Genomic DNA, 27,043 nt, shown 5'->3' on the forward strand with positions numbered 1-27,043 from the left:
ATTTTTTCCAAGATCAACACTTTCTCTTAAACTTCTGGTCTTTATCTCCAACTCAGGCTAAATCTCAGAACTGAATCTACATCCTATATGGATGCTTCTGTCACCCACTTATTATCTTTCACGTTGTCCTTGACCATAAAACTGTTCCCCAAAATTCCCTATTATATCCAAGTCTGTGTCCTCATCTTATTCAAAACATTTTGAAAGACATTTTTTTCATATGAAGGCCACGCTATTAACTTGTCCTCCCCAACTAATGAAAAGGGTGCTCAGGTTACTTAACAAGCACAGCTGAATTGCCTTTGGTAGGAGGCAACTATACTAAATTATACCAGCAGAGAAATGGGCCAAAATACAAATTAATTTCTTCATTTAGGGTTTCTTACGGTGCTTTGATTTATCTGTGTCTTATCTTCTGGAGTTTCAGCTGTAAAGGGCAAGAATTATCTTTATCACTGTACTGAATACCACTGCTACGTTCTCAGTTCTTTCAAGCCAGTAAATAATGAGATACTCATGAAATTCTTAGCGGGTGTTGTGTTTTAATACCTTATCTGATTTCAGTGGGAGGTTTACCTGACTAAGATCTTCTGGGATGCCTCCACAAAGCAGAATAATTTCTTGTTCCCCCTACCAGGTAACAAGTGCCATCTTAATACATCAATCTATCATCACAGTTATGTATAGCCAAAAGCCCCTAATAATAAATTCTAATCTCCTTAGGATGATAAAGTAGAAAACTAATGTGAACCTATTGCAAATAAAACTGAATTCCCTAAAAAGCAAGGCCTCTTTATACCTTAATAACACAATGCTCTTTCCAGCTGTCAGCCTAGAAACTCAGTACCACTCGGTATCGCATACTTTATTCTGTTCTAACAAACCTGTTAATAAAATGAGCTCTACAGCTGTGGGAGTGAGGATTGTGGAGTGGGAAAACATTACATCTAGTTCTGCATGGAAGGTGAAGCTGCACTATTATGGCCAAGGGCAGAATTGAAGTTGTTTTGTGAAGAAGCAGTTGAGCGTGCATTTTGAAGTACAACCCTTGTTTTTGCTAACAGGTGAGAGTTTAATTCAGTTGGTTGGACAAAAATAGAGGCACTGCAGTAAGACCTGACTCTTTGTTCAGAGTTCTGCAGTAACCATTGCCAGGTATGCAGAAGAGGAAGATTTATCACATCCTGATAAGGAATGTGGGAATTAGCTGCCTGAAGGAGGGGCAAGTCCCTTCCCTGTACAGTGAACGGCTGTGTGATATGCCAAAGGGTTTTTTAATTACCTGATATAATTTCAAGGATGTAGCATTACTGGGTAACACCCCACAGGCCATACTATGAAGGACACTAGATGTGATGTTCACAATGGCCCACAGTCTTTCCTTGCCCTAATTATTCTTTCCTTTTCTAGGAGCACCTGGTCTGTTTTATTGTCACGATGCACAGACACCCAAAAATCCACTACAAATGTTCCATCACAACTTATCACGATGCAGTGCGATACGAGTTATGGGTTGTCTTGATAGTAGACAATACTGCCCATGTCTGGCAGAAAAGAGTTTGGCTGAGGGCTACCTGAAAAATAGATAGGTCTAGCTAAAAAACAAAGAGCTATTTGCCAAATGTGAATGGAGTGAATCCTCTTGTGATCCACACTGCAGCATATGATCCATTCTGCAGAATATGGTGCTCATCTGATACTTCCCTGCATATGCAGGAGGAGGAGTGTCTGACAAAAGGCAGGGAAAGCACATGCTACCGTCTCTTTCTTTCCCAGATCTCTTCATCCCTTGAGCTAATTTAAATTTTCTCTTTTATACTGAGTAAGTGTTGAACTTTGCTAACACCAAACTTACATTTCATTACATTTTGTGATAATTGGTCTGCTGCTAATTTGAAGGTTGATTAGTTTTTTGTTACCTGTGATTACAAACAGGCACTCTTAAATGTTGCTTTAGTGCCAATCTGCTGCTCTAGTCAAGAATAATTTAGATACTTTCTCTTGTAATTGAAAGTAACCGCTGATGGACAGGTAATCTAGCTGATGGATGGACCTAGTAGGTGTTCTCTCCTGGTAGATGGTACCAACAAATAAAGGTCCATGCACTGCTCGCAGTGGCAGGGCTTTTTAGTTCAGTTAATTACCATTTGTTGTTAATTCGTTACATACAACCAGCACATGCAGTCTCTATTGACCTGTAAGAGGGGTGATCGTTATTTTGTGTAGCATACTGCTCCCTTTAATCCCTGGGCTCTTGACAGAAGACACAGTCTCGTTTCTGATCCTCTCCCGATTCAATCTGAATGGTGATGGAGTGGAAGCTGTGGTGCTCAAACAGGGCTTGAGTAATCTCTCTCAAAATCTTCTGGCTGTCCGCTGTGTCTGCTGTAGATAGCAAGCAGAAAATAATAAAAATGCATATAATATAATACTTTAAAGAAGAGTAAGTGTTTACTGACAGAAACTATTCACAAACTTCTAACAAGAAGTTTGTTTTGAGAAGTGTGTCTTGTCCTTTTTATCCTCCTTTCAGGAACCTGCATGTCAGCAAAAGTTTGTTCATTCAAATGTGGTCAGAATATGCAACTTTGGCAAGAGCTGAGCTAAGAGTAATCACCAAAGAAATTCAGTTTGGCAGAAGACTGGAGGAAAGCAGGAATACTTAATAAAGATTAGTTCATCCGGTCAGGGAGTAGCAACAGTGCCAAGTGATTCAGATGGCTGATAGACCCACTCTTTTTGGGAAGCAGGGTCTCCATGGAGGAATTTGCTTCTGAACCCATTCCTGGCCAAACACAGGTGGAATTTTTTTCTTAAATAAACCTTAAGAGGTACAAAGCAAACAGATAAACAAGAAAATTGATCTAGGTAGTGGACAACTGGTCAACAGGGATAAGGACTACATTTAAAAAAAATATTTTTAAAGATTAACTGTTCCCCTGTAGTTACCTCTACACTCCAAGCTATGTTTTAAAGATTGATTTACAGCTAGTGATGCCTCAAGAATGCAGATTTGCCCTGTAAGTTTGTCTTACAGGGATCAACAGTTTTCAAGTTTGACAAATCCACTCCAAAATCTGTTTGATATTGTGAGAAAAATCCAGCCTGGGTCTAATTCTTCTAATTTATTTAAAATATCCTGTAGTTTACTTCCTTGCTCCACAACCTCTGCAGTTTTCAAGTTTGGGGCTAAGTAGAGGTCCCTGTTGTTTTGGCAAGATTTCTGGGAGGAGGATTTGAGAGCTTTTATTGTTGTTGTTGTTGTTGTTGTTGTTGTTGTTATTTTTCCAACAAAATGATGACATTTGTTTTAACAAGCAACAGATATACAGTCAGTTGTGTCCCAGTCAGGGGAGACTGACCTTTACTAGGCAGCAGCTGAATACTTACACGCTGTTTACAGAAATTTACTGACCTGTGACAACATGAGCAGATAGAATAGTTTGATTCATTGTCAGAGACCAAAGATGAAGGTTGTGAAGAGACTCCACTTCCTCAACTGCAAAAATTCTTGCTTTCACTGCATCATAAGCAAATCCTTTTGGTGTTCCTTAAAAGGAGAAATTGGTGAGAAAAAATATTTTGAAGAGGTAAGAATGATGATCGTTAGAGGAAAATGCATCATGAACCTTTATTCAGTTAGATGTATAATTTTTATAAAAATATTCAATGCTTTGGAAAGCCTGTCTATTTCAGAGTTCACTGTGAAATTTAATCCTATCCCTTGTTTTATGCTTCTCTATGGAAGAATGAGACTCATGCATGTCTTAGGAGATACTCTGAGGGTCCAGTTTACATAGGGAAGTGAGCTGTTTAGCCAGATTATGTCCTAGTTTTGCACCAACATCTTTTGTGAGTGCAGATTTTATGGCATCACCTGAGCACCTCTAAGGGATTCTGTCCTCAATACATTTACACAATAAAGAAGCATCTGTTTAGCAGAGAGGGAAAGACAAACATAAAGATTAAAATGGTTTGACTCAGGAATCTTAGATGAGATTAGATCCCAGGTCCAGTTATTGAGTAGATCAGTGATTGTTTTCCTAGATGAGCCTTCTTACAAAAGATGATGATAGTGATGACCCTCGTTCAGAGTGAGGACAATTGTGATAGGGTGAGTTGCAACATGAAATTCAGAGTTTAGTCTAAATCCAAATTTGGCCAAGGAATTTAACTACAGATCTTCCCTGGAGTGAGACCTGGGAGTTTGGAAATGCACCTCTATGCCCACGTGAACAGCTATGCTCATCATGCTTCACTTGGATCAGTAAACTGAAAAATATTTTTAATGCCACCAGTTATGAAGTATAACAATGATAAGCACAGTATTGGTTAATTTGGTCTTTCATACCATAACTGATAATTATTTGTAATTGTTAATGACCTCAGCGTTATGTGCTTTGTCCTATCTGTTTATTACAAGAATGATATGCTATATGGAGTGCTGACTTAGTAGAGTATGACGCTGACATGCACATGCTCTTTAGAGAAAACCATGGACAGCCAGTGCCTGCATGACAGTCAGTCGCAGGGGCTGTGGGGCTGACACCCCGGGACAGACTGGATGCATGGGGTAAGAGCCTCTTCCAATACCAGCTCCAACATCCAATTTCTCTTTAGAAAATTCTGGGCAGAATATACTACTTAAGAGGTAGGAGACTGGCTTCAGAGACCTCCCCAGAAGGACGGCGTAAAAGGCCTTGCTGCAGAGGGGAACAGAATATTGCCAATTTTGGCATGTCAGCACAGCTTACGGAAGCTGGGAATCACTGCTCTGAGAAGGAGACCCCGGAGTGTCAGGGGCTGCCATGCCTTCCTGGTAGTTCGATTTTTTTTTTCAGTAATCAAGAGATCTTCTGATTTTTTGGCAGCCAAGATACAGCCAGTTGCTGCACTCTGTCTAGGTACAGCTCTACACAAATGTATCTCTATCTCACAATCACTGAAAGCAAACCAACCCTAGAATGAAGCTTTACTGTAAAACAATACTGGAAATTTTCTTTCTTGAAACAGAAGTAGGTGCAAAGTGAAAGAGAGAAGTAAATAGCCATGCAGTCAGTCACACTGAGTAACTCTCATCCATTCAAAACTTACACTGTTAGAGCTACTTCTCCCTTTAATCCTTATGTCTTCATAGCTGAGAAAGAGGTTGCATTATATTATTCAGTGTAAGGAAGGCAAAAACCTGCATCTATGACTGCTCAAGTCATTTGGCCTTGCAAATCAACTCTTCAGGCCCGTAGCTGACAGGATTAAATATTGCTAAACCTAGTTCTTCTTGCTGCTGATGTGCTGAGAATTGTCTATTCCCTTGCACCTGAACGCAACTGGAAAGCTCCATCGGCTTGCTTTTCTGAACCGGCATAACTAAAAATCTTTTAGACTTCTGCCTCTTGCACTCAGCCTATTTCACAGACACAGTTCAAAGCTCAGTTTTTTTCTTTTCTTTGGGTTTTTTTTGGCAAAGACTTGTATTTCAGATGGGTAAAGGAATTACACAATGAACAAAGTGAGTAGACATCTCATATGCCAAAGGGGTGATAAAAAGCAATGTTACACATACAACAAATAAAAGCAACTCAGTTTTAGGAATACATTGGGAGTTCATTAGCAACACACCAGTACACAGATTTTTACGAAAACTGGCATATGTATAAATCTTCTAGTGCAATGGTAGAAAACAGTTTTGATTAAAATTGTAATTAGGTTTAAAGTATGATCAGAATTATGAGAATATTGGAAACTGATACAGAAGTGTGCTATTGTACTTTTGTCAGCGAGTATAAGCGTTATGGAGAAAGAGAGAGGAAAAAACCAAAATATAACTGTATTGATTCTGGAATCAGGTCCTACCTTCCATTAACACAATCAAAATATCCCTTAAAATGGTGATGGTGGTTGCCAGAACAAAGATGGAAAACACAAATGTGCAGATTGGGTCAGCTATTTTGTATTCTGGCTAGAAAAATATGAACACATCACTTTGTTAATTTCATTATTGTTGGTTATTGCCATTTTTAATTAGTTAATCTCAAAGAATAATATATTCCATTCATCTAGTACAGAATGAGTGCTGACCTCCTTTGCCAGTTAAGGAGCCTCAGCACAGGGAATGAAGGTGCTACAGATGAAGAAAGGGAGAGACACCAAAGTATCCTCCTTGCAGTTGAAACACCAAGAAGCAAGTGTTACACTTTCAACAGTCATTTCAATTCCCAAGAATAAATATAATTGTCTTTGACTAAATTACAATGTATAACATTAAGACAGAGAAAATATTTACATAGTACCTAGTGTCACAATGCTGTGAAAATAACTGTTATCCTTAATTGCAAGGAAGGCAAGTCAACTAATAAAACTAACCTTAAAGAAGATGATAAGTGCGCTAATTAGCACACTAATACTCTGGAATAGATCTCCGATGGTGTGCACAAAAGCTGCCCGCAGACTGGCATTGCTCAGAGCTGCCTTTTCTGGAGGGGCCGACACGTATTCTGGGGCTTGTGCCCCATGGCTGTGCCTGTGGCCGGTCTGGTGCAGAATCAGGCTTAGTCTGCAAGACATGTAAAGCTACAAATATCAGTGGGGTTATTGCACCTCTGAAAGCAGTGATGTCACACATGTCCTCAATCCTCTCACTTCTGAATGCTGAACAGTAAAATCAGACACATTAGGCAAAAATACAGAGTGGCTAAGCAGATAATTCCTAGGTGATTCAGTGTTTTTTATACAAACAAGAAAGTCTGTGAACAGGGGAATTAATGAGGCCTCATTTTCTGTAGAGCTCTTGAATGTTCTGACATCTAATAAAAAGTGAGATGGAGATTAATCTTTTCCTGGAGTTTGTGCGTTTATAATTTCACTTCCCAGTGTGGCAGCTAACAGAAAGGAGGAGAGCAACTGCAGCCTTCAACGAGAAGCAGGATCTCTCTTCTCTACCCCTTTCCATGTTCTCATGAAACTCATAAACACTTAATATTTTTCAGGCCAATATCTCTCTATCGTTTTTTATTGAAATACAGCAGCACGTTCAACGTTCAAAAGTTATATGGAGAGGAAAACAAAGTAACTTACAGGATGTTGGCGAGCACGGCACAAGCAGAGGTAATGAGCATCACTGTAGCATCAATATCATAATCAGGTTGTAACAGCCTCATGCCAGCCAAATACGTCAACACACCAGTCACCATCCAAACAATTATCATAGACATCAAAGCTCCCAGAATTTCTAGGAATGAAAAAATCTGATTTTAACAGGAGTCATAACAGAAACACAAGAAATTTTAAGGGATTGATGGTAATTGTTCTGGGTTTGTAACCTTTATAGCCAGCAGAGTTACTTCTTGTGCATTGGCAGCCTTGATGCTCACAAAGAATGGGCCAAAACCCTTTCTGGTCATAGCAAATCCAGTGGCTGCCCAGGGCAGCCCTATGCATGTGGTGGCCTAACCCTGTTCTACCTGCTGCTACTTTTGTGCCCATGCCAGTGTTGAGTTCATGTGGCATTTGGAGAAATTCGGGAGATGAAAAAGATCATTTGGGGAGTTTTGGGAGGAGCAAAAGGAGTTGTAAAGGTAAGGAAGGATAAAAAAGCAATTCTTTTACACCTTACACAGTTGCCTGGCCCTGCCAGTATGGTTGGAAGGCCCCAGGAACCAGCCCTCCTCCCCCAACAAGATTATCTTGGTCACAGGAGCAGAGGTTGGAGGGAAGGAGAGAGGGACGGCTCACCCAAACCCACTGGCAGACGTAATACTGCTCCAACAGCCTCTCTTGTTTCTGCACACCTCTCATCTCTTCACACTTCAGAAAGGCAGTGACAGCCCCTGACGAGGTCCTGCCAGCAAAACCTCTCCTTCCTCTCTGCTGGGACTCATCCTGCCAATGCCAGAAAATCATTTTTGTGCCACCAGCAGTGATGAGGACAAAGGAAGTTATTTTTTCCCTGGGGCAGCAAAATTTAATTTTGTCTCTATTGGCTCTGAGTTGGGCTCAAATAAATCCAGTCCCCAAGGCCACCTTTTATTGCATTGCCATAGGCGAGGTCTGGGGATGTTCGTATGAACGTGCACCATGTTTTTAATAGGATATGGGACTAGTAATTGCCATGTGACTTGAATGGGTAAATGTGGCACTTTATGAGCACAACTGAGAAAATACCAAGGAAAATGAAAGGTCACAGCAAAGTGAAAGGCAGTCGATAGACAGAAAGAGCAAAGCACTTGCACAGACCTCCACTGTCAGTTCATGAAAGCATCTGAAACTCAACTTATGATTTTGAATATATTTTTATGAGGGTCACACATTTTGCAGCAGTGCAGGCTCCAAATTGTCCTGGTTTTGGCTGGGGTAGAGTTAATTTTCTTCACAGTAGCTAGTATGGGGCTATGTTTTAGATTTGTGCTGGAAACAGTGTTGATAACACAGGGATGTTTTCGTTACTGCTGAGCAGTGCTGACACAGAGTCAAGGCCTTTTCTGCTTCTCACACCACCCCACCAGTGAGCAGGCTGGGGGTGCACAAGAAGTTGGGAGGGGACACAGCCGGGACAGCTGACCCCAACTGACCACAGGGATATTCCACACCATATGACGTCATGCTCAGCATATAAAGCTGGGGGAAGAAGAAGGAAGGGGGGGACGTTTGGAGTGATGGCGTTTGTCTTCCCAAGTAACCGTTACGCATGATGGAGCCCTGCTTTCCTGGAGATGGCTGAACACCTGCCTGCTGATGGGAAGGAGTGAATGAATTCCTTGTTTTGCTTTGCTTGCGTGCGCGGCTTTTGCTTTACCTATTAAACTGTCTTTATCTCAACCCATGAGTTTTCTCACTTTTACCCTTCTGATTGTCTCCCCCATCCCACTGTGAGGGGAGTGAGCAAGTGGCTGTGTGGTGCTTAGTTGCCAGCCGGGGTTAAACCACAACACAGATGCTTATCACAATAACCATTTTGTCTAAAATTGACAAATAATGAATGAAAGTGCACTGACAGGGAAATCTAGTATTGCTGAAAAGTAGATAGAGAGAAGCTAACATAAAGCATGGTGCTTACATTTTCTGATAAACCTGGTGTTTGTATTTTCTCCAAGTTACAGGTTGAAGCCCTGCAAACCTGGCCCAGCTGAAGGTGTTGATGGCTATGCTATCATTGCCATGAAAGGAGCCAATAGCTTTTGAGAACACCTGCATGAATGTCTGTGTACATGTGTGCGTATACTCCACAGCTGAAAATTAACGTTAGAGGTCATCTTTACCTACATAGGTGAAAATACATATTACTTTTCAATGTAGTATTTTAGCAAAAGTTTAGCTAAGCTTACAGACCAGTTCAGTAGTACTAAACATTTTACTCAAGATGTTCTCAGTTACATTTCTTCAGAACTGCTAGTACTAACAGAGCACAGCAAACAATAGTATAGGATTGTTTGGCAAACTCTGAATCATGCCAGAGACAAAGAAATAGAGGTGGAAGAGAGCTGTCCTACCTGGAAGTAGGTCTGGCTCATACTATCAGTCTCCTCCAATATTATGCTTCTAGCCATGTTGCTGAAAGTAGCTGCACACCCAAAGGATTGTGTTGAATTGCTGTCTTGACTGATTCTGCTGCCTGGTTCTGGCTTAGAAGACAGGAGGCATTCAGATGGCTCCTGCTAAACCTGAGCCCTGTCATACACAGTCTTTACATGACAAACGCTATCTATTAGTCTGAGAAAAGCAGTGAAAATACAGCTTCCAGTGTCATGGAGGGCTGCAATTGCAAGACTTTGGTAGTCAGCACACAGTGACTCTGCCACCCACCTGACTGCCCTCAGCTACTCTATTAAGGCACCCCCCTGCATATTAAACTGGAAATACAGCTGGGAAAATAAGCAAGAAACAGGATAACTATCATGGAATGCAATCAAATAGCCACTGACATTTGACACAAGGCTCTCTTTGCTACCAGGATAAAAAGGCAATAAAAGATTGGTTTTGAAGTTCTGCATTGCAATGACAAAAAACTAAAAAAACCTAACACAGACTGAGGGTGAAGTTACATGAGGTGGCTAAACCTGCCTACCATCTCGTCAGCAAGAAAGAAGTCTCTCTTTCACTTCCCTTTATTCCCAGGCAAAGAGAGCATAAACACAAAAAGTAATTATGGATCAACTGATGATAAGTAGTAGTTTGCTAAGGCTGCACAATTCAGCTGTCTGTTGGCAACATAATGCCAGCCACGCTTCAGTTATACTAAACCTCCCCCTCAACCAGCAGCCTGTTTCCAGCAGAGTTAGTAGAATATACTTAGGGAGCAATATAAAGACAGGATGAGTATGGCATTTGTCTTCTCTGGTACATTCTGCAGCTACAGACAACCTTGGCCTGCAGACATCCTGAGTCAGAAGCTGCTTCTGGACCTTCCTATTGAACATCCTTGAAGCATTTATCATCTGAGTCCTCAGTTCAGGCGCATAGGTGTCTAGAGCCACTTGAGATACACTGACACCTCCATATATGACTTGACACAAGATGTGTAGATGACCCATAGCCTTCTAGAGTGGCAGTTGGAAACTTTGTGGAACACATTAGGACATTTCAAATAGCACCAATCCCTTACATATCAGCAAATAAATTGAGCCCTAAGACACCCAGCGTAGGATTAATTTCCAGACCTAGGCAACTAAATTAAAATGTCTACATGTAGGTGTGAGCTAGGTGTCTAAGCTCCCATTGTGGACAATGGACATCAAATTAACGGTGATTCACACAGCTCCCTGCTCTATTGACTGACTGGGAACACATCGTAGTTTCTTACCTACAAGTGTCTGGTGGCATTTGAGATGCCCTGGTCTTGTGCTTGGCATCCTGGGCAGTCTCCTGTGGGTCTTGTGCCACAGCTGCCATTCCCATGTGTAAGTCTCAGACACCCCAGGATGTAGCACTAGACCTCTATGTTTAGACAGCTGAACAGAACTTAGATTTCTGTTTAATGTATCAGAAACTTGGACTCTGTGCTTCTATGTGCTCACTTACATGTAGACATTGATATTTAGGTGTCTAAATCTTGAACAGAATCATACCCCCAGAAAATTTTTCTCATAGTTAATATTTTGCTGATGTCTTGTCTTTTGTCAAAGCACTTGTGTTTGACTGTAAGGCTTTTGGTGTTAGGTGTCATCTGTAAATATATTGATTTTGGTTGAGAGAGAACTTTCAAAACCTACCAGTTCTTCCATGTGATAAAAAACAGCAGCGATAAAAAGATATGCAGGGAGAGGATTTAGAAAATGGTAAATGTTAAAGGATCTCACTTTTCTACAGATATAACTTTGTTGTCTTTTAAAAATAATTTAATTATTTGCTTTATCATTCTATAAATGGAGTAGACCCTCATTTTTATGGGTATTGCTGTTTTTATAGAAACTTGCATTTCATAGTAGATTGAGGACTCAGTCCTCCTCACACGCAAGTCACTAAGCGAAGTTGCTGTTATCTCAGCCAAAGCTAGCACCAGCCCAAAACTATATTCAATAATGAACGGAAAGACACGTTTGTAGATAAGAGATGACTGTGCTTTTTACTTCTTTGAAGCTCACTGGCTTGCTCTGTTTATCATGTGTCCTGGGGGCTTTGAGAGCATTAATGCACTATCTCTAAATATCTGCAGACCTATGTTGGGCATTGGCATGTTTTCCGGTCCCTGGCTATGACGACTTCCCTTTCCCATTCCACATGTTCATACTGTGACATGTTTGCTACCTGCTCGGTGCCACCCGAAAGTTAGCTGCTTGGTGGGAGGTTTGGAGGCAAGCCACAGTGAGAAGAGGCTGATCAGGAAGCTTGTCAGGTCCACCAGGATGTGTGCCGCGTCGGTGATCACCGCCAGGCTCCCAGCGATCTGCCCACCTGTGTGAAACACGTGTCCATATCATGGCTCTGGTCGGAAGTTTGAGTTGACCAGATCAAACTCGAGACCTGCTTTGCTGTGAATCAAAGGGAACATTCAATTTTCAGTGATCACACACACGACTCAAAACTCTTCAAAGTTAGTTTCATTTGTACCTCATTCATGCAATGAAAGGTATAAATTAATAGAAAGAAATAAGCTAAATTTCTTTGTGAGAGTGAGAGAGAGTCCTAAGGACAATAAGAGTTGTGATACATTAGTGCTGTGGTTATACTACTATTGGACTGTTTTACTGTAACTATTTTAATATCAGATTTCTTGATGAAAAGCTGTATTAGGGATCACATTTCCAGTATCCTCCCACTATCTCTTCACAGATCGCTAGTATTTTTATGTATGTATAAATACTCAGACTCTTAGCTTATGGGATTCATTTCCTATTTGTTATAGGAAAATATGCATGTACTTCCTGAGTTTTGGATGGCTGGATGCCCAACTTGTTATTTGTCACAGGCAACACTAAAACAGGAGTAGAAGGAAAGGTCCCAGTAGAAGAGCTGTGATAAACAACCAGCCATTTTGGTGAGGGCATAGAGAAAAATGTTCTGTTTGCAGGTCTAATCTATCATTTTGTATCTGTAATGCATGATTTAATTTTGCTGCTAGAGCTGGAAAAATGTGGCTGAATGTCATTTTACTTTGGGGGGTTTTGGTTTCATGTGAATTCTGAAAAAAAAAAAAATCCAAGCCATTTTAGGCTATCTGAAACCACATTTCTTTTACCCAGTAAGCCAAATATCATTATTTTGCCAAATTCTTCTAACCATGTCTCAGGGCTAAAGACAGATCCAAAGAAACTACAAGATTGCTCTAAACTACGCCAGCTGCCGGTGGCTGCAGGAGAAGACAAGGGTCACAGGCAGGAAGCTGTCCTGCCAACTTGTCATAGCAGGGGAATCTTTTCATCAGAGTGGAAATGTAGAAATATGGAAATGTGAATAATAGAGCCAAAATGTCTAGTTTCTGCGTTCGGCAATATATTTCCATCCTTCTTCAGTCATTTAATTAATTTCAGCTCACCTGTTTCTCCTGACCACAACCCATATGAGAATCAACGAATCCTGAAAAACATCATAAAATGCCTCATCCAAAGCTTTGGCAAGATACCACTGCCAAAGGGACATGTAGACACATCTTTTCTTTCCTTTTAGATGGAAAGTCTTCATGCCAGCAGGATGGACTGTCTGTTTAATTTCCTCCCATATGCAGATTTTAGATTAGAATACCTAATACTGTATGGTTTGTCACCGCAGGAGAACGCATATTGCACATGTAGAGCATATATCGTTTTTTTCTGTTGCCTCCCTATACATCCCATTTACAGCTGCCTGAAAGTTACTTCCCTAAAGGGAGCAGGCATGACTGCAGAATTTGGGGGCATCTCATTCCTTGCAGTAAAATGAAAAATTCAACAGAATGGGGATTTACCAGAACATGAGCAGGTGTAAATGCACATATACTTTTTGGTCATGACACAGCTTCTAGACTTTCGCTGTTTGCAGGGTAGCTGTTTCCCAAGTGGGAAGCAATTTTGCATAGCAGAGGGAAGCAGGCTTGTCTGGCAGTGCACAGTTGTTAACAACCAAGGCATCAGCTATCTTTCAGCAAACAAATATGTACAGCACAAGCTGCCTGCAAAACCCTATTGCATTTTAGATACTGTATTTCCATGTTCTGTGGGACAGCATTACAAAAGCTTGCTTCTAGCCTGCCCTCTTTGAAAAATGTTGACAAATTATTATTTTATGTATTGCTGGCATGACTAATGCCTTGGGTGAGTTTCTGACATCTCAGTCTGCTTATCTTAGCAACCTGGTCAAGTCTTTATATTCCTTTTTGACATGATGACACATGCTGGGTTTGTCTCTCTTTCTAGTGCCCAAATAGAAATAAAGTACTTTGAAATCCACATTTGGCCCTTAGCTACTAAAAATCCTTGGAAAGCACTTTTAGATCAGGGCTGTACATAGGATGTCATTGGTTTGACTGATATGTCCAAATCTATGGAGATTGTGGTGGATCTGCATTAGAAGAACAGAAGATAATTGTCTTTCGGAGACAGTTGGTGTATCAGGCTCAGCCAACAGTGTCCCTTTTGGGAGAGCAGTAAGGACCAGCACAGATGGTTTGAGCAAAAATATCACTAGGGATTCAAAGAAGCACAACTTTTCAACCTCTTTGAGAGTGATGCAGATTTGTTTCTTCTGTTTAGCATAATAATGCCCAGGGAAGTTGTTTGCCCTTAAGAGGAGAAGGAAGGAGAACATGTTCTTTATTTTCAAGAGTAAAGCCTGTGTAATAGTTATAGGCTTTTATTGCTTTGTATCAATACTCCCAACAAGTGGCCTTTATGACTTACTATTACCCACAATGGATGTTTATAGCTTTGTATACCACAAAGCAGTAGAAACCGTCAGTCCCTCAATGGTCAATCATCAGGCACAGGCTGTCTAGCCTAACGATTAAAAAAATTAAATGTATGGTTCATAATTACAAAAATCTCCATAGACTGCTGTCTGTAACTGCCGTTAATAACTGGTTTGTCAAAGTTTAATGGTCTGAAGCAAAATGGTCTTCAAGCCTGTTACTTAAGCTGTCACTGCAAAAAAGCTGTATGATTCATTAAGCAAAATGAAACATTTAGTTAACATATCATCTGTCCTTCCAATTATCCTCTAGCATTGCCGCATTCACCACACTTAAGCCTACTGATTATATGGTTTTGTTAATAATGCATTACTTCTGGCACTGGAAATTACTGCATGGAGATTAGTGGTATGCACCGGTTTTCACGGGGAAATGCACGTGACGTACAAACAACGGGGCTTCACGCAGATGAAGCGCGTGGGAGGGAAGAGTTGGAGAAGTCCCTGATGGGTTTGGCAGCCAGGGGAGAAGGCAGAAATGCAGCAGCTCTTTCACTGCCTCCACTTCTCACCTGTGGGGAAGACAAAGCCTTTCTATTTCATTTTCATGGGGCTCCAGAGATGCTGAAGCAGGGAAAACATGGGTTTCAGAGGCTTTCCTGGCTGATTTTTGTTACATCCCCTGGGGCACATGTGGCAAAAGCCTGTGGGATTCCTCATGCCTTAACTTACCTCACCTCACCACAGAGAAGGGGAAATTAAAGAGCCAGGAACTATCAGGTGGGTATAAATGTCACAGAAGCCATGCAGAGAGCAGATTGGTGGGACAAAACGAAAGCTAATGCTTTATGAGTGAGCTTAAACTTATATTGGATATTGTATGATGGGTCCAGAATTGAAGGCTAATTAGACAGGGGAATAATCTTTCATTGATCCAGAGACACACCAGCAGGCCTATTTAAAAGATAAATGTGCCTTGGTATAAACACATTGACTTAACTGAAGAAAAGCAGATGGTGAATCTGGCCCTGGATTTCGCTGGATTTTGTAAAGACTGTTGCATTTAATATCAGATCCTGCTGCTAGCAGCCTTCATCAGTGCTGAGGTCTCATTGGCCTGGATAACCATGTAAAATCTTTTAATCTTTTCCGAAAAATGTAACCCAATTTATTAGAAACCTTTTGTGACATGACGCTAAGACATGCTAGTAACCTTTAGCCAAGCTTAAAGACCTGGGAGAACAGTTTAGAGCATTAACTGATCCTTGTATCCCCACCCAGATGCAATCCTTAAATGAACATATGAAAATATTTTGATAATTTCGCTTAAAAAAACCCCAAAATTCTTTTAAAGATTGGGGAGAAAGGAGAGTTATTTTATCCCAGGTGGGTTCACCTCTGTGCATCATGGGTCACTGCACTCAGAGTAGGTGTAAAAGGGCATGAATATGTCTGTGCTGGGCACTAAACTGAGCTCTCTTTGAGCAAACATACTCCCCTGTAATCTCAGCAGTCATGAAGAAGATGCAAATTACTGATGCCACACAGAGCTTCCTCCTGGCTTGATGCTGCTCCCTTTTTCTGTTCTCATAGGCCTGTGAGTAGCCATGACAGTGATACGCTGGATTAGCTTCAGTATCTTCTGCTTCCTGCTGCTGCCTCTCTTCATTTAAATTCTTCTGATGCCGGCTCATCCTTTGGGTTTGAAAGAAACAGAAGGTTAAAAAAAAAAAAACCCTGGTTATTTGGGCGTCTAGCCCTGCAGCCCCAGAAACTATGTAATTAATGCTTTTGAAGGATAAAAGCAGCGTTGGGAACAGTGGAGCAGGTCATAGAAGAGGCTTGCTTGCACAAGCAGGGCTCTGTGGGAGGGAGCTGCACATGAAATGACTGCTCTGGCTGTGTTTCCCAGCTCTTTGGGCTCTCCTACATCATTTAGCAGTTTATGAAGCACAGGGTGACTTTCTTAGGCTGTGTATTTTATGCACACCGTATGATTTTCAAAAAGTTGTACCTCATGCAAATAGTAACCTAATTCAGCATAGCATGGAGACAATTCTATGGAAAATTTCAGTTTGTTATTCCCAACAGCTTTGTCAGGAAGACTATTAAAAAAAAAAATCTTCTTTTTCTCAAATATAGTTGATTGAAGATATTTCTCTCCTCTCTTTGCATGCAGAACTGTTTTATCTCAAATTTCCACATATGTACAAAAACTATCAATCTTCCAGCAGGGCCTTAGCATAGAAAATATTAGCCCAAAAGTTTCAAAGGCACTTAAAAAATCGAAGAAATCCATTCTTCATAGTATGCTGACCCCTTTGTGCCACTAATTTCATAGAAAAGCGAGAAGTTCAGCAGAAGTGGCTCTGTGAGCATTGGTCCATCACAAGGTGATTTCCCAGCCAAATCTGCTCTGCCACAAGACCTCAGTGCTGTCCTTCTCAGGGCTCCTGCATATACGAAATGGAAATATGGGATGGGGGTAAAGAGGTTTGGGGCCGAGCATATTGCATTGCAACTGCAGGAGCTTCTGGATGACCATGACATCTGGTGCTTTCACTAGAGCAGCCCAGAGACTACCCCAGGGGAGGCCCCAAGGTGGTTTGGTAAGCAAGGACGTACGTTCCTCCTTATCTCTCAACTGAGAAGAGCCCAAATGGCAAAAAAACCTCCTAAACCCTGTCACAGGAGGCTCGACTGAAAACTGTTATGTCCCTCCAGATACAATATTTGTTGCCACAGCTGTTCCTTAATGTGATACTCCTGTTGGTAAAACAGTAAGACATCCCCTGCTGTGTACTGAGACTTGTGGGAGAGCACTGTGGCATCAAAAGGCAAATTCTGCCCAGATGCATGTACGTAACATTCATATAACCACGTGTTACAGCTATTTGAGGTCTGTATGTGAGGGGCCATAGTCCGCAAGCCTGTCTGGGAATGCAGCAAACTCCACTGCTGTTTCCGAGTTTGAAATTAGCCTGGGGGCATGACGTGGGGTTAGCTGCCCCCAGTAATAACAGCCTTTTTTCCTCATTCTGACTAAGGACTTTCCTTTGGGACCAGGAAGAGTTGTTTCTTCAGTTGTGTGAAGGAGACCTGTGCTCGGGGAGGTACATGGATCTTGGCGACTTTCTGTAGCATTTCTGCACTGTTTACGGATGTGTCAAGATGCCTAAAATCTCGCTGGAAAGAAATCATGCTGGTGGCTGCCAATCTGCAGGAGTTGGTGTCAAGCAAAAAATTGCACTGAAGTCACAGCTTTTTCCAGCTGCCTTTTCGGGCAGCCTGAGGGGGCTGCAGCTGCTCAGCGGGTCCAAAGTCCTGCCAGGTGCCCCTCAGCCTGCACCCCACCGATGGGCAGAGCTGCAGATGCCTTGGCCCCTCATTGTGTTCATCAGCACTGCGGAGGTACTGGGGAAAGGAGAAGAGCTGACCCACCTTGGCAATGAAGCCCTGCAACTGTAGATAATCAGCATGGCTTTGGTTTTGTAAATATTATTGAGATGTTCCAAGGATGCAACATGTTCCCCTGAGTCAGCTTGTTTCCCAGCCAGGTTAGCATGTGGTCTCTGTTTGCTCACCGGTTCCCCTGTATGTGAGGAGTTTGCATGAAAGAGCAACTGGTCAGGTTTAATGCCTGATGCCTGGAGACAGTGAGTTTTCTTAGTCCTTTTGTCAGTGTTTGCCTTTATTTTCCTCACAACAACAAATAAATGGGAGCTGGACCGTGTGGGGAATGGGCTGCCCATCTGGCAGCCGGGGTACCCGCTAGCCAGTCATTCTCCAGTCCTTTAGTTTTACATTAATCAGGCTCCTCATGTGCACTGTGTCACTTATGTACAATATTTTCCTGATGAATTAGACTCAGAAGGTACCACAAATTGATTTCTTCCAGATGGCTGAATAAAATACTGTAGTTCTCTTGCTGTCCCCTGGAGATCAGGGAATGAAAGTTTTTCTTTCTCGTGATCCCTCTCTGGAGTTAACTTCCAATGCTTTTCTATAGTTTGCATGTAAAATTAATTTCCCTTTAACTCAGTTTTCATCAGCTGGCATTGAACATTAAAATCATCTTAACAACATGAGTCATGATCAGCTCAACAACCTGTCAGGGCAGGGATGCCAAAGCTACCCCTGCAGATTTCTGAGCCACCAAATCCTTTCCTTGCTGTTAATAAAATAGGTCACTTTGTGATCCCCCTCCCTTTTTTAATCTTCAAGTCTCTCCATCAGCTCACAAAACCTCAGAGTACCACTGAGGGGTAGGAAGGCACTGTCCACAGATCTCATTGAACAGATGCAAAAGCAAACAGAGACAGCGTAAACCCACAAATGTCACATTTTTCTGTCTAAAGGGTACCTAAATAAAAGTGGCCCGGTTGTCAGAGGTGGCCAGCATTCGCTGCTCCCTTTGAACTCACAGAGCAGCATCTGGCCCCATGAGTTAGGAAGACTCCTGCCAGCTCCTGTGCGTAACCGTAATTTTTTTCTTCCAAGAGCAGCCTGCCACTAATTAAAAGAATCTAAAAGACAGTTTTATAAATGTATGAATCAAAAGCTTAAGGTGCAGAGATCAGCTCTGTCAAACCATAAACCCCTTCTGAGTGTGTTAGAGCAAGATGTAGCCTTTGAGCATCAGATGTCTGCACCAGCACACTGCAAGCAGAGTCCCAGATTAAAAAATAATCTTTTCTCCATTTCAAATTCTTTTTCCTTTGTAAAAAAGATAGTCGGGGAATGTCACAGAAAGGCTTCTACTGAGTTATGCCCGGAAGGGGGGGAGGAGAAAACATGAATACTTATTGCAGATTCCACACAAATCATTAGCAAGAGCTTTTGGTTACAACTTCCTTTTATTTGCTTTCACTTGATCTGTTGGGTGCCTTGATCTGCAGGCTGATGGGAATAATTGCCGTCCTCCTAGACCATTATGTGATCCCCAGTCAAAAGAGCAAAATGTGGAATCACTGCACTTCCCACAGGAGATCATCTTCACAAGGGAAAATAGTAATTTTTTGGTGCCTGAAAGGATAATGAAACTGCCTTCAGAGAAAAATTTATCAAAGCCATAGTCACCTCCCTTATGCTGGCACCACTTCTATTTCAACTGATGTACCAATCTGGAATATTTCCAAGTCATTTAAGACCCTGTTTATAGCCTGGCTGTCCAGATTCTCTTTTTCCTTATTGCGGGCACAAAACAAAGGCAAATATTTGTATATTTGCATACATTTAGATGTCTAGTAGATGGGAATTTGTCCTACGGTTATTTTATTTAGTCTCATTTTGAGGGCCTGGCCATGTATGCATAAATGTATTGTCAATAAATTTCCTTCTGCATAACAGTATAACAATAGCTGCATGGAGATAGACCAAAGGTGCATGTAGTCAAGTATCCAAACTCCATCGTGAGCACAAGGGAATACGTAAGGACAAAGTACCAGAAAGGAACATGTCCAGAGTGGTACTGCTCCCCGGTTGCACAAATCTGGAGGCAGGGAGGTGGCTGAACCAGAGCTTGTGTCTAATAGCCCTTTAGAGATCTTTCTTCCACCAATTTGGCTGACTTGAAAGTGTTGATTTCCACAGTTTAATTATGATTTGTGTAAAAATAATGTATCCTTTGTTACCCTTAAGCTGTCTGCCTGATATTTTAATTAGTTCTTGTAATGTTAGAAATAATGAATGACCATTCCCTGTTTACCTTCATCACATCATTCATGATTTTATGTATCATTGTTATACCCCTGAACCATCAATGGTCATAATGGAGATGGCTTATGGCCAGTACTGGGCAGACACAGTCCTTTCTACAGGGTCCTCATGTCACCTAACACGAGGGCAAAAGCAATGGGATGGGTTTTACTGAGTGCCCTAAGGTACTGCATGCTCCTGGGGCCAGCTGGCAAGCCAGTACAAGGAGACATTACCACAGAGCCCTCAGCTAAAACCCTTCAGAAGTCACAAGAAACACCTAAAGTTTTCCTGAGCATTGACTTCTGCAAAGCACAAGGAGTGGTGAAAAGTCTTTATTTGATGAGGACTCTCTGATTCTATCTACAAGAGTTTTCATATTGCCTGCAGGAAGGCAAAAAAAGAATAAAATATTCCCTATATGCATGTTATAGAAAATCAGTCTTCACCTGAAGAAATCATCTCCCAGGCTCACTTCAAACTTTTTGCCTACTGGTATGAGCCTGGCAGACAGGAATCAATTACAAGCCTAAGGCTTCACTGATAGATAGGATTAACTACAGGTCACGTTAATGCCGTGTGTTAAAAACTTTTACATGAAGACAAGCCCTAAGGTTTTTACACATCTTTCCTGCTTGCATTGCCCCCCTTTTTTTTTTCTTGTCTCTTGTCTCAGAAACAAAATAAAGACAAAAACCCTGAGACTAGAAGCCTTGAGTTTCATTTGTGTGATGGTATTCAGAATCCCACTATAATGACATATAAAGAACATGATCAGAAATACAGAAATCCATACTGGATCAAGCCAAAATCTAGTTTACAGTGTAGTTGGTACAATCTGATGAAAATCCACTGATTTATGAAGTGAGATATTGAATATTTCTTGTCAACATTACACTGATCTATTGTCAGCAAGAAATAAAATAATCTCACCTGTCTTCATTCATGGAAACTTCAGGAATTTGGTCAAGACATTCCCTAGTCTTTGACAAATGGTTATCTAGATCACTAGATAGGTGATAACAAATAAATATAACATAACAAATTATTAATATCTGAATAATTTATCCTCTCCCACCACCACCATTGTCTGTAAAAATACCATAGAAAACTATTTTAGATATCTAATTCAGACCTAAGTTAAAGAGAGATGATAGGACTCTCACTTGATATTCCTTACAGACAACATTTTTGCATAAGACAGGAGGTTCTGAGTGCTCAGCTTCAGACTCTGTGACGATTATGGTTCATACCCTTCCTGGAGGCTGGTGAGAAGCAGTGTTCTACCCTGGGACCAGTCCTGTGTAATATCTTTTTCCATTACCTAGAGGAGGGGGTCGAGTGTACCCTGGTCAAGTTGGCAGATGATGCCAAGCTGAGGGTGCAGCTGATACATTGGAGGGCAAGGCTGCCATAGGCAGTCTGGAGGAAGGGGCCAACAGGAGCCTTCAACAAGGATGAATGCAAAGTCCTGCACCTGGGACAGACTTCTGAGACCACATCTAGAATATTGTGTCTAGTTTTGGAGTCCCCAGCACAGGAAAGATCAATAAACTAGCACAGGTTCAGCAGAGGGCCACCAGGATGGTTGAGGGCTGGAGCACTTGCCCTGAGGGAACTGGATTTGTCCAGCCTAGAGAAGAGGTGGCTTCAGGGGCACCTAACAGCAACCTGCCAATATTTTTGAGGAGGTTATTGAGAAGATGGAGCTTTATTGAGGAATACAGAGAAATTGTCTGAGCAGCCAGGGATCAGGTTAGGAAAGCTAAAGCCCTGATAGAATGAAATCTGGCCAGGGACATCAGGGGCAACAGAAAAGATTCTATAGGTACGTCGGGGATAAAAGGAAGACAATGAAAAATGTGGGCCCTCTTTGGAACGAAACGGGAGACCTGGTTACCCGGGACACAGAGAAGGCGGAGGTACTTAATGTCTTTTTTGCCTCGGTCTTCACCGGCAAGTGCTCGAGCCTCACTGCCCAAGCCACAGAAGGCAAAGGCGGGGACTGGGAGAATGAAGAGCTGCCCACTGTGGGAGAACATCAGGTTCGAGACCATCTAAGGCACCTGAAGGTGCACAAGTCCATGGGACCAGATGAGATCCATCCGCAGGTCCTGAAGGAACTGGCGGATGTTGCTAAGTTGCTAAGCCACTATCCATCGTATTTGAGAAGTCGTGGCAGTCCGGTGAAGTTCCCACTGACTGGAAAAGGGGAAACATAACCCCCATTTTTGAAAAGGGAAAAAAGGAAGACCCAGGGAACTACAGGCCAGTCAGTCTCACCTCTGTGCCTGGGAAGATCATGGAACAGATCTTCCTGGAAGCTATGCTAAGGCCCATGGAGGACAGGGAGGTGATTCGAGACAGCCAGCATGGCTTCACCAAGGGCAAGTCCTGCCTGACCAACCTAGTGGCCTTCTATGATGGAGTGACTACATCAGTGGACATGGGAAGGGCTACAGATGTTGTCTATCTGGACTTCTGTAAGGCCTTTGACACGGTCCCCCACAACATCCTTCTCTCACAACTGGAGAGGTATGGATTTGATGGGTGGACTGTCCGGTGGGTGAGGAATTGGTTAGATGGTCACATCCAGAGGGTAGTGGTCAGTGGCTCAAGGTCCAGATGGAGACTGGTGACAAGTGGTGTCCCGCAGGGGTCCGTATTGGGACCAGTACTGTTTAATGTCTTCATCAATGACCTTGACAGTGGGATCGAGTGCACCCTCAGCAAGTTTGCAGATGACACCAAGCTGAGTGGTGCAGTTGACACGCCAGAGGGACGGGATGCCATCCAGAGGGACCTGGACAAGCTGCAGAAGTGGGCCTGTGTGAACTTCATGAGGTTCAACAAGGCCAAGTGCAAGGTTCTGCACCTGGGTCGGGGCAACCCCCGGTATCGCTACAGGCTGGGGGATGAAGGGATTGAGAGCAGCCCTGCCGAGAAGGACTTGGGGGTACTGGTGGATGAAAAGCCGGACAGGAGCCGGCAATGTGCGCTCGCAGCCCAGAAGGCCAAGCGTATCCTGGGCTGCATCAAAAGCAGCGTGGCCAGCAGGTCGAGGGAGGTGATTCTGCCCCTCTACTCTGCTCTGCTCTGGGGAGACCCCACCGGGAGTACTGCGTCCAGCTCTGGAGCCCTCAGCATAAGAAAGACACGGACCTGTTGGAGCGGGTCCAGAAGAGGGCCACGAAAATGATCAGGGGATGGAACACCTCTCCTATGAAGAAAGGCTGAGAGAGTTGGGGTTGTTCAGCCTAGAGAAGAGAAGGCTTTGGGGAGACCTTATTGCAGCCTATCAGTACTTCAAGGAGGCTTCTAAAAGAGATGGCAGCAAATATTTTAGCAGGGCCTATTGTGACAGGACAAGGGGGAATGGCTTTAAACTAAAGGGGGGTAGATTTAGACTAGATAGAAGGAAGAAATTTTTTATGCTGAGGGTGGTGAAACACTGGCACAGGTTGCCCAGAGAGGTGGTGGATGCCCCATCCCTGGGAACCTTCAAGGTCAGGTTGGAGGGGGCTCTGAGCAACCTGATCTAGTTGAAGATGTCCCTGCTTATTGCAGGGGGGTTGGACTAGATGACCTTTAGAGGTCTCTTCCAACCCAAACTATTCTATGATTCTATGATTCTATTGCTGTGCATGGAGGAAGGATGAGAACAATGGTCATAAATTGAAACAAGAGAGGTTCAGACTGAATATAAGGAAAAAAAATTGACTGTGAGGATAATTCAGTATTGGGGCAGATTGTCCAGATAGGTCATGCAGTCTCCATCCTGAGAGATTTTTTTCAAGAATAGACCAGATAAAGCCCTGAGCAACCTTGCTTTGTCTCTCAGCTGACCCTGCTTTGAGCAGGAGGTTGGACCAGAGACCTCTTGAGGTCCCTTCCAACCTGAATTATCCTACAAGCCTGATTTTCGGGGAGCTCAGTTAAAGCCCACCCCTTTGTAAGCATTTCAAGTTTGGCATGGGAGACCTCAATACATCCAAACCCGCTAGTGACTACAGACCAGCTTGGCATGTACAAAACACTCTCCCCCACAGTCTTGTGTGCAGGGAACAGGGCCTGTATTCAGACTTCCTACTCACATGGTTAAGATAAAAACAGTTTTGTTCCCTGTGTATTGTAATAATGGCATTTATTACAAAGAAAGAGGCTGGGGGATGGCAAAGAAATAGGCAATCTGTGTGCATAATAAATTCTGTTGAAAGCATTAGAGCTGTTCATTAAGCCTACACACAGGGAACGGAAAAATGTGGTAATTTATACCAAAGGCTAAGATGAGCTTATTGCTACTGATCGGCCTAAGACACCTGAAGCTGTGCACGCAGCCAGTCTCTGCAAGCCCGAGCCCAGCAGGCTGCATCCCCACCGCCACGCTGGCTCCAGCCCCCGGGCTGGCACCCTGGGTCACTGGGCTGCGAGGGGGAGCCGGGAGAGGGCTTCCACTGAGCTGCCAGCTCTTCTGAACGGGAGGGAGACCCCAGCTCTCAGCCCCCATTTCTGGTTATTGCTGGAACAGAGTAGTTATGCAGTTAATCAAACTTCACCTGGCAAGAAAAGCCGAGAGGACATGCAGCACAAAAGCCACACACCTGGATGACAACTCCTCCTCCTCCTGGGGAGCTGTGTTACCACTGCCGTAACTCAGCCATCTCAGGACATCTGCTATGGAGTTCTCCTGGGACCGGCCCTCAAGCTCTGGGGCTGTTGGGAATATCTGCAGCAATCAGCCCAACAATTGCAACTGTTGTAGCAATTTGCCCCAACTAACTTCAATCCTAAACTAAGAAATAATTATCAGAAAGAAATCAACTCCTCCAGAAGGTGAGTCAGCTCTTAGATGGGAGGATCAGCTGCTGGGGGTTACTGCCCCTGTTGTGTATCCTGCCCCTATTCTCACTGGCGATATTCCCTGTTCCTGGTAATCCAGGGAAACTAAGGGCTTCCTCAAGAGGCAGCCTAACAACTATCTCTGCCTCAGGGCACCCCTTCCCACACCCTGTAAATGCTTCATCCAGAGATGTCCTTGTGTCCAGAGATGGCCAGGGGCCAAAGGACCTCAACCATTGAAGCTGTGCCCGCAAAATTGCAAGCTATCAAAAAATCTCTGAGATTCTTTAGTAACTAAAATGAATTGCAGAATCATATGGGATCTTTTTAAAATATAAATATTACCACTAAAGTAATTTTGGACAGTGCCATGTATATTTATGGAGCCATGTAATAATATTTAAATAATAACCCAGACACTCAAATGACTAAAATATGATGGCAGTGACCCCAGTATAAGAACATGGAGAGGCAGCATTCCATTTGAACTGACAGTGTTTACGCCAAGTTTCTGTCCCACGCATTTTAAGAGAGCCAAGCAATAAATAACCTGAAAACCAATGAGATAATGGAAATGTCAAGAGGTGCTAAGCTGTAACTGAGCAGCTATTTTCTTTTTAAAATACTTGCTGGTCTGAATCAAGAGGAAGAATGAAAATAAGTTCAACTGCAAAACTATTTTGTGATAGACATTTATACTCATTTTTTAACCCAAGCTACAGCATATGTTTTCAGAGGGTCTTTCCTCACTCAAGCAAGCATTTACTCACAGGACCTCTGGCACACAAGAGGTACATCAGCTTCGAGTCTGACAGGCTATCCACATGAATAAAGTTTTACAGGATCAAGTCCTTAACAGCACCGCATTTCTTTCACACCAAATAGATTATTTAGACATTCAAGCATGAAGAAGCCTTGAATCAAACATGGTGTCAATAGCACTATTATAATTCAGCCTAAAATTGCAGCATAATCCATGAGGTTTTGCATCCTACAATAAATCTGCTAAGCTTATAAAATACATAGCAGGAGACACTTGCTTCAAAGTAGATTGGTTCAATCCATCACAGAGGCAGACACATCAGGCTGCTGTCTAGTAAATGCATCAAACATTTAATAAGAAAGTTTGGAAAGGAAAAAATCAAACAAAACATTTTGAAAGTAGTGAAAGATGTTCCCTGTATGCACTGTGAAACTCCCCGTACTTTGACTTCAGCAGCCCGTCGGCAGATCAGTGATCTTGTATTGCTCTCAAAGACAAAGCAATGGCAGTGAAGGAAACAGAGCTGCGTTACCTGTCTAGGGCCAAGGAGTACTTCTTGGTGTCCCTCTCACTCACAAGGCAAGCTCTTTCAAGACCCTTTTTGGCAGCCATCAGGAAAGTCGGTGGGGTTTTGCTTTTTTCCCCTTTAAAATCTCCTTTCTCTGTTGGAAGTGGATGTGGGCAAAAATGTCCTCCCAGCTTATGCTGAAGTCTCTGCCAAATGTTTTTAAATGAAAAGGTTTTAATAATCTTCTCAGTAAACCCACTGCAAGAGAGCTGCTTTCCTAGTGCTGGTGGCGTCACTAACATGCCAAACAGCAACTTGCTGACTGTGTCAGACTGGGGGTTTCGGGCCTCCCTCTCTTTTTTTTCTTTTTTCCCCTCCATGTTTGATGCTGTGATATGTTCTTTGGTCATGCAGTGGGTGCGTGATCTCCCACCCGCTGGCTCGGGGTCAAGCGCAGCGGTGTGCACACCGACATGCACACAGGCGCTCGCCTGGGCGCACTGAAAGGGAGAAGGAAGGTGATTAAACCAGCACGGTTTGCCTGGAAACAGTCAAACCACTGTTTGCCTTTCTGCTTCCTTGGCTTAGGAGGAAAGTATACCTCCCTCACCCTGGCTTGGCGTAAGCCTCTTTAATCTAAGCAATGGCTCCGAAGACTTATTTCTACCCCTGGCACGTTTGCTCCTAACGGTTCAAAACAGAAGAGACTGCTTATTATTGCTGTTTGCAACACAGGTTATTGAAATCTTCATCAGGAAGCACTGTGGGTTGTTATTTCTGCTTTATTCAGTTTGTTAGTTCTGTCAACAGCCGCAGTCCCTGGAGGGGAGGAGAAGACCTCCAGCCTCACCTCTCTCACAGCCTGGCCTCAGACATGCTCTTTGGCGCTAATGGGAAATTTTGCACTGGTGCTGTCTGTGTTT

The 27,043-nt window shown here is 42.8% G+C and overlaps 1 protein-coding gene across 1 annotated transcript; it reads right to left on the bottom strand.

Annotated features, from left to right (window-relative positions):
* Positions 1-2,239: 2,239 nt before the first annotated feature.
* SLC30A8 (solute carrier family 30 member 8) lies at positions 2,240-26,224 on the bottom strand. The gene is made up of 8 exons (XM_076332151.1): positions 26,145-26,224; positions 15,804-16,008; positions 11,740-11,878; positions 7,075-7,228; positions 6,364-6,553; positions 5,854-5,959; positions 3,416-3,550; positions 2,240-2,385 (listed from the first exon to the last, which is right to left on the bottom strand). The coding sequence occupies exons 1-8, from the start codon at positions 26,222-26,224 to the stop codon at positions 2,240-2,242; spliced, it is 1,155 nt and encodes a 384-aa protein (XP_076188266.1).
* Positions 26,225-27,043: the final 819 nt, after the last annotated feature.

Source organism: Aptenodytes patagonicus, chromosome 2 (assembly GCF_965638725.1).
Source record: "Aptenodytes patagonicus chromosome 2, bAptPat1.pri.cur, whole genome shotgun sequence".
Taxonomy (NCBI): Eukaryota; Metazoa; Chordata; class Aves; order Sphenisciformes; family Spheniscidae; genus Aptenodytes; species Aptenodytes patagonicus.

Bases quoted from the DNA above. Each gene is read 5' to 3' on its own strand.
- SLC30A8 (XM_076332151.1), bottom strand. From the start codon at position 26,224: ATGGCTGCCAAAAAGGGTCTTGAAAGAGCTTGCCTTGTGAGTGAGAGG. The intron at 7,229-11,739 runs GTAGCAAACATG...TTTCATTCCTAG, and splicing joins TTTCGGGTGGCACCGAGCAG to AAATTCTGGGAGCTTTGATG. The intron at 3,551-5,853 runs GTAGGACCTGAT...TCTCCTTTTAAG, and splicing joins TTTGATTGTGTTAATGGAAG to GAACACCAAAAGGATTTGCT.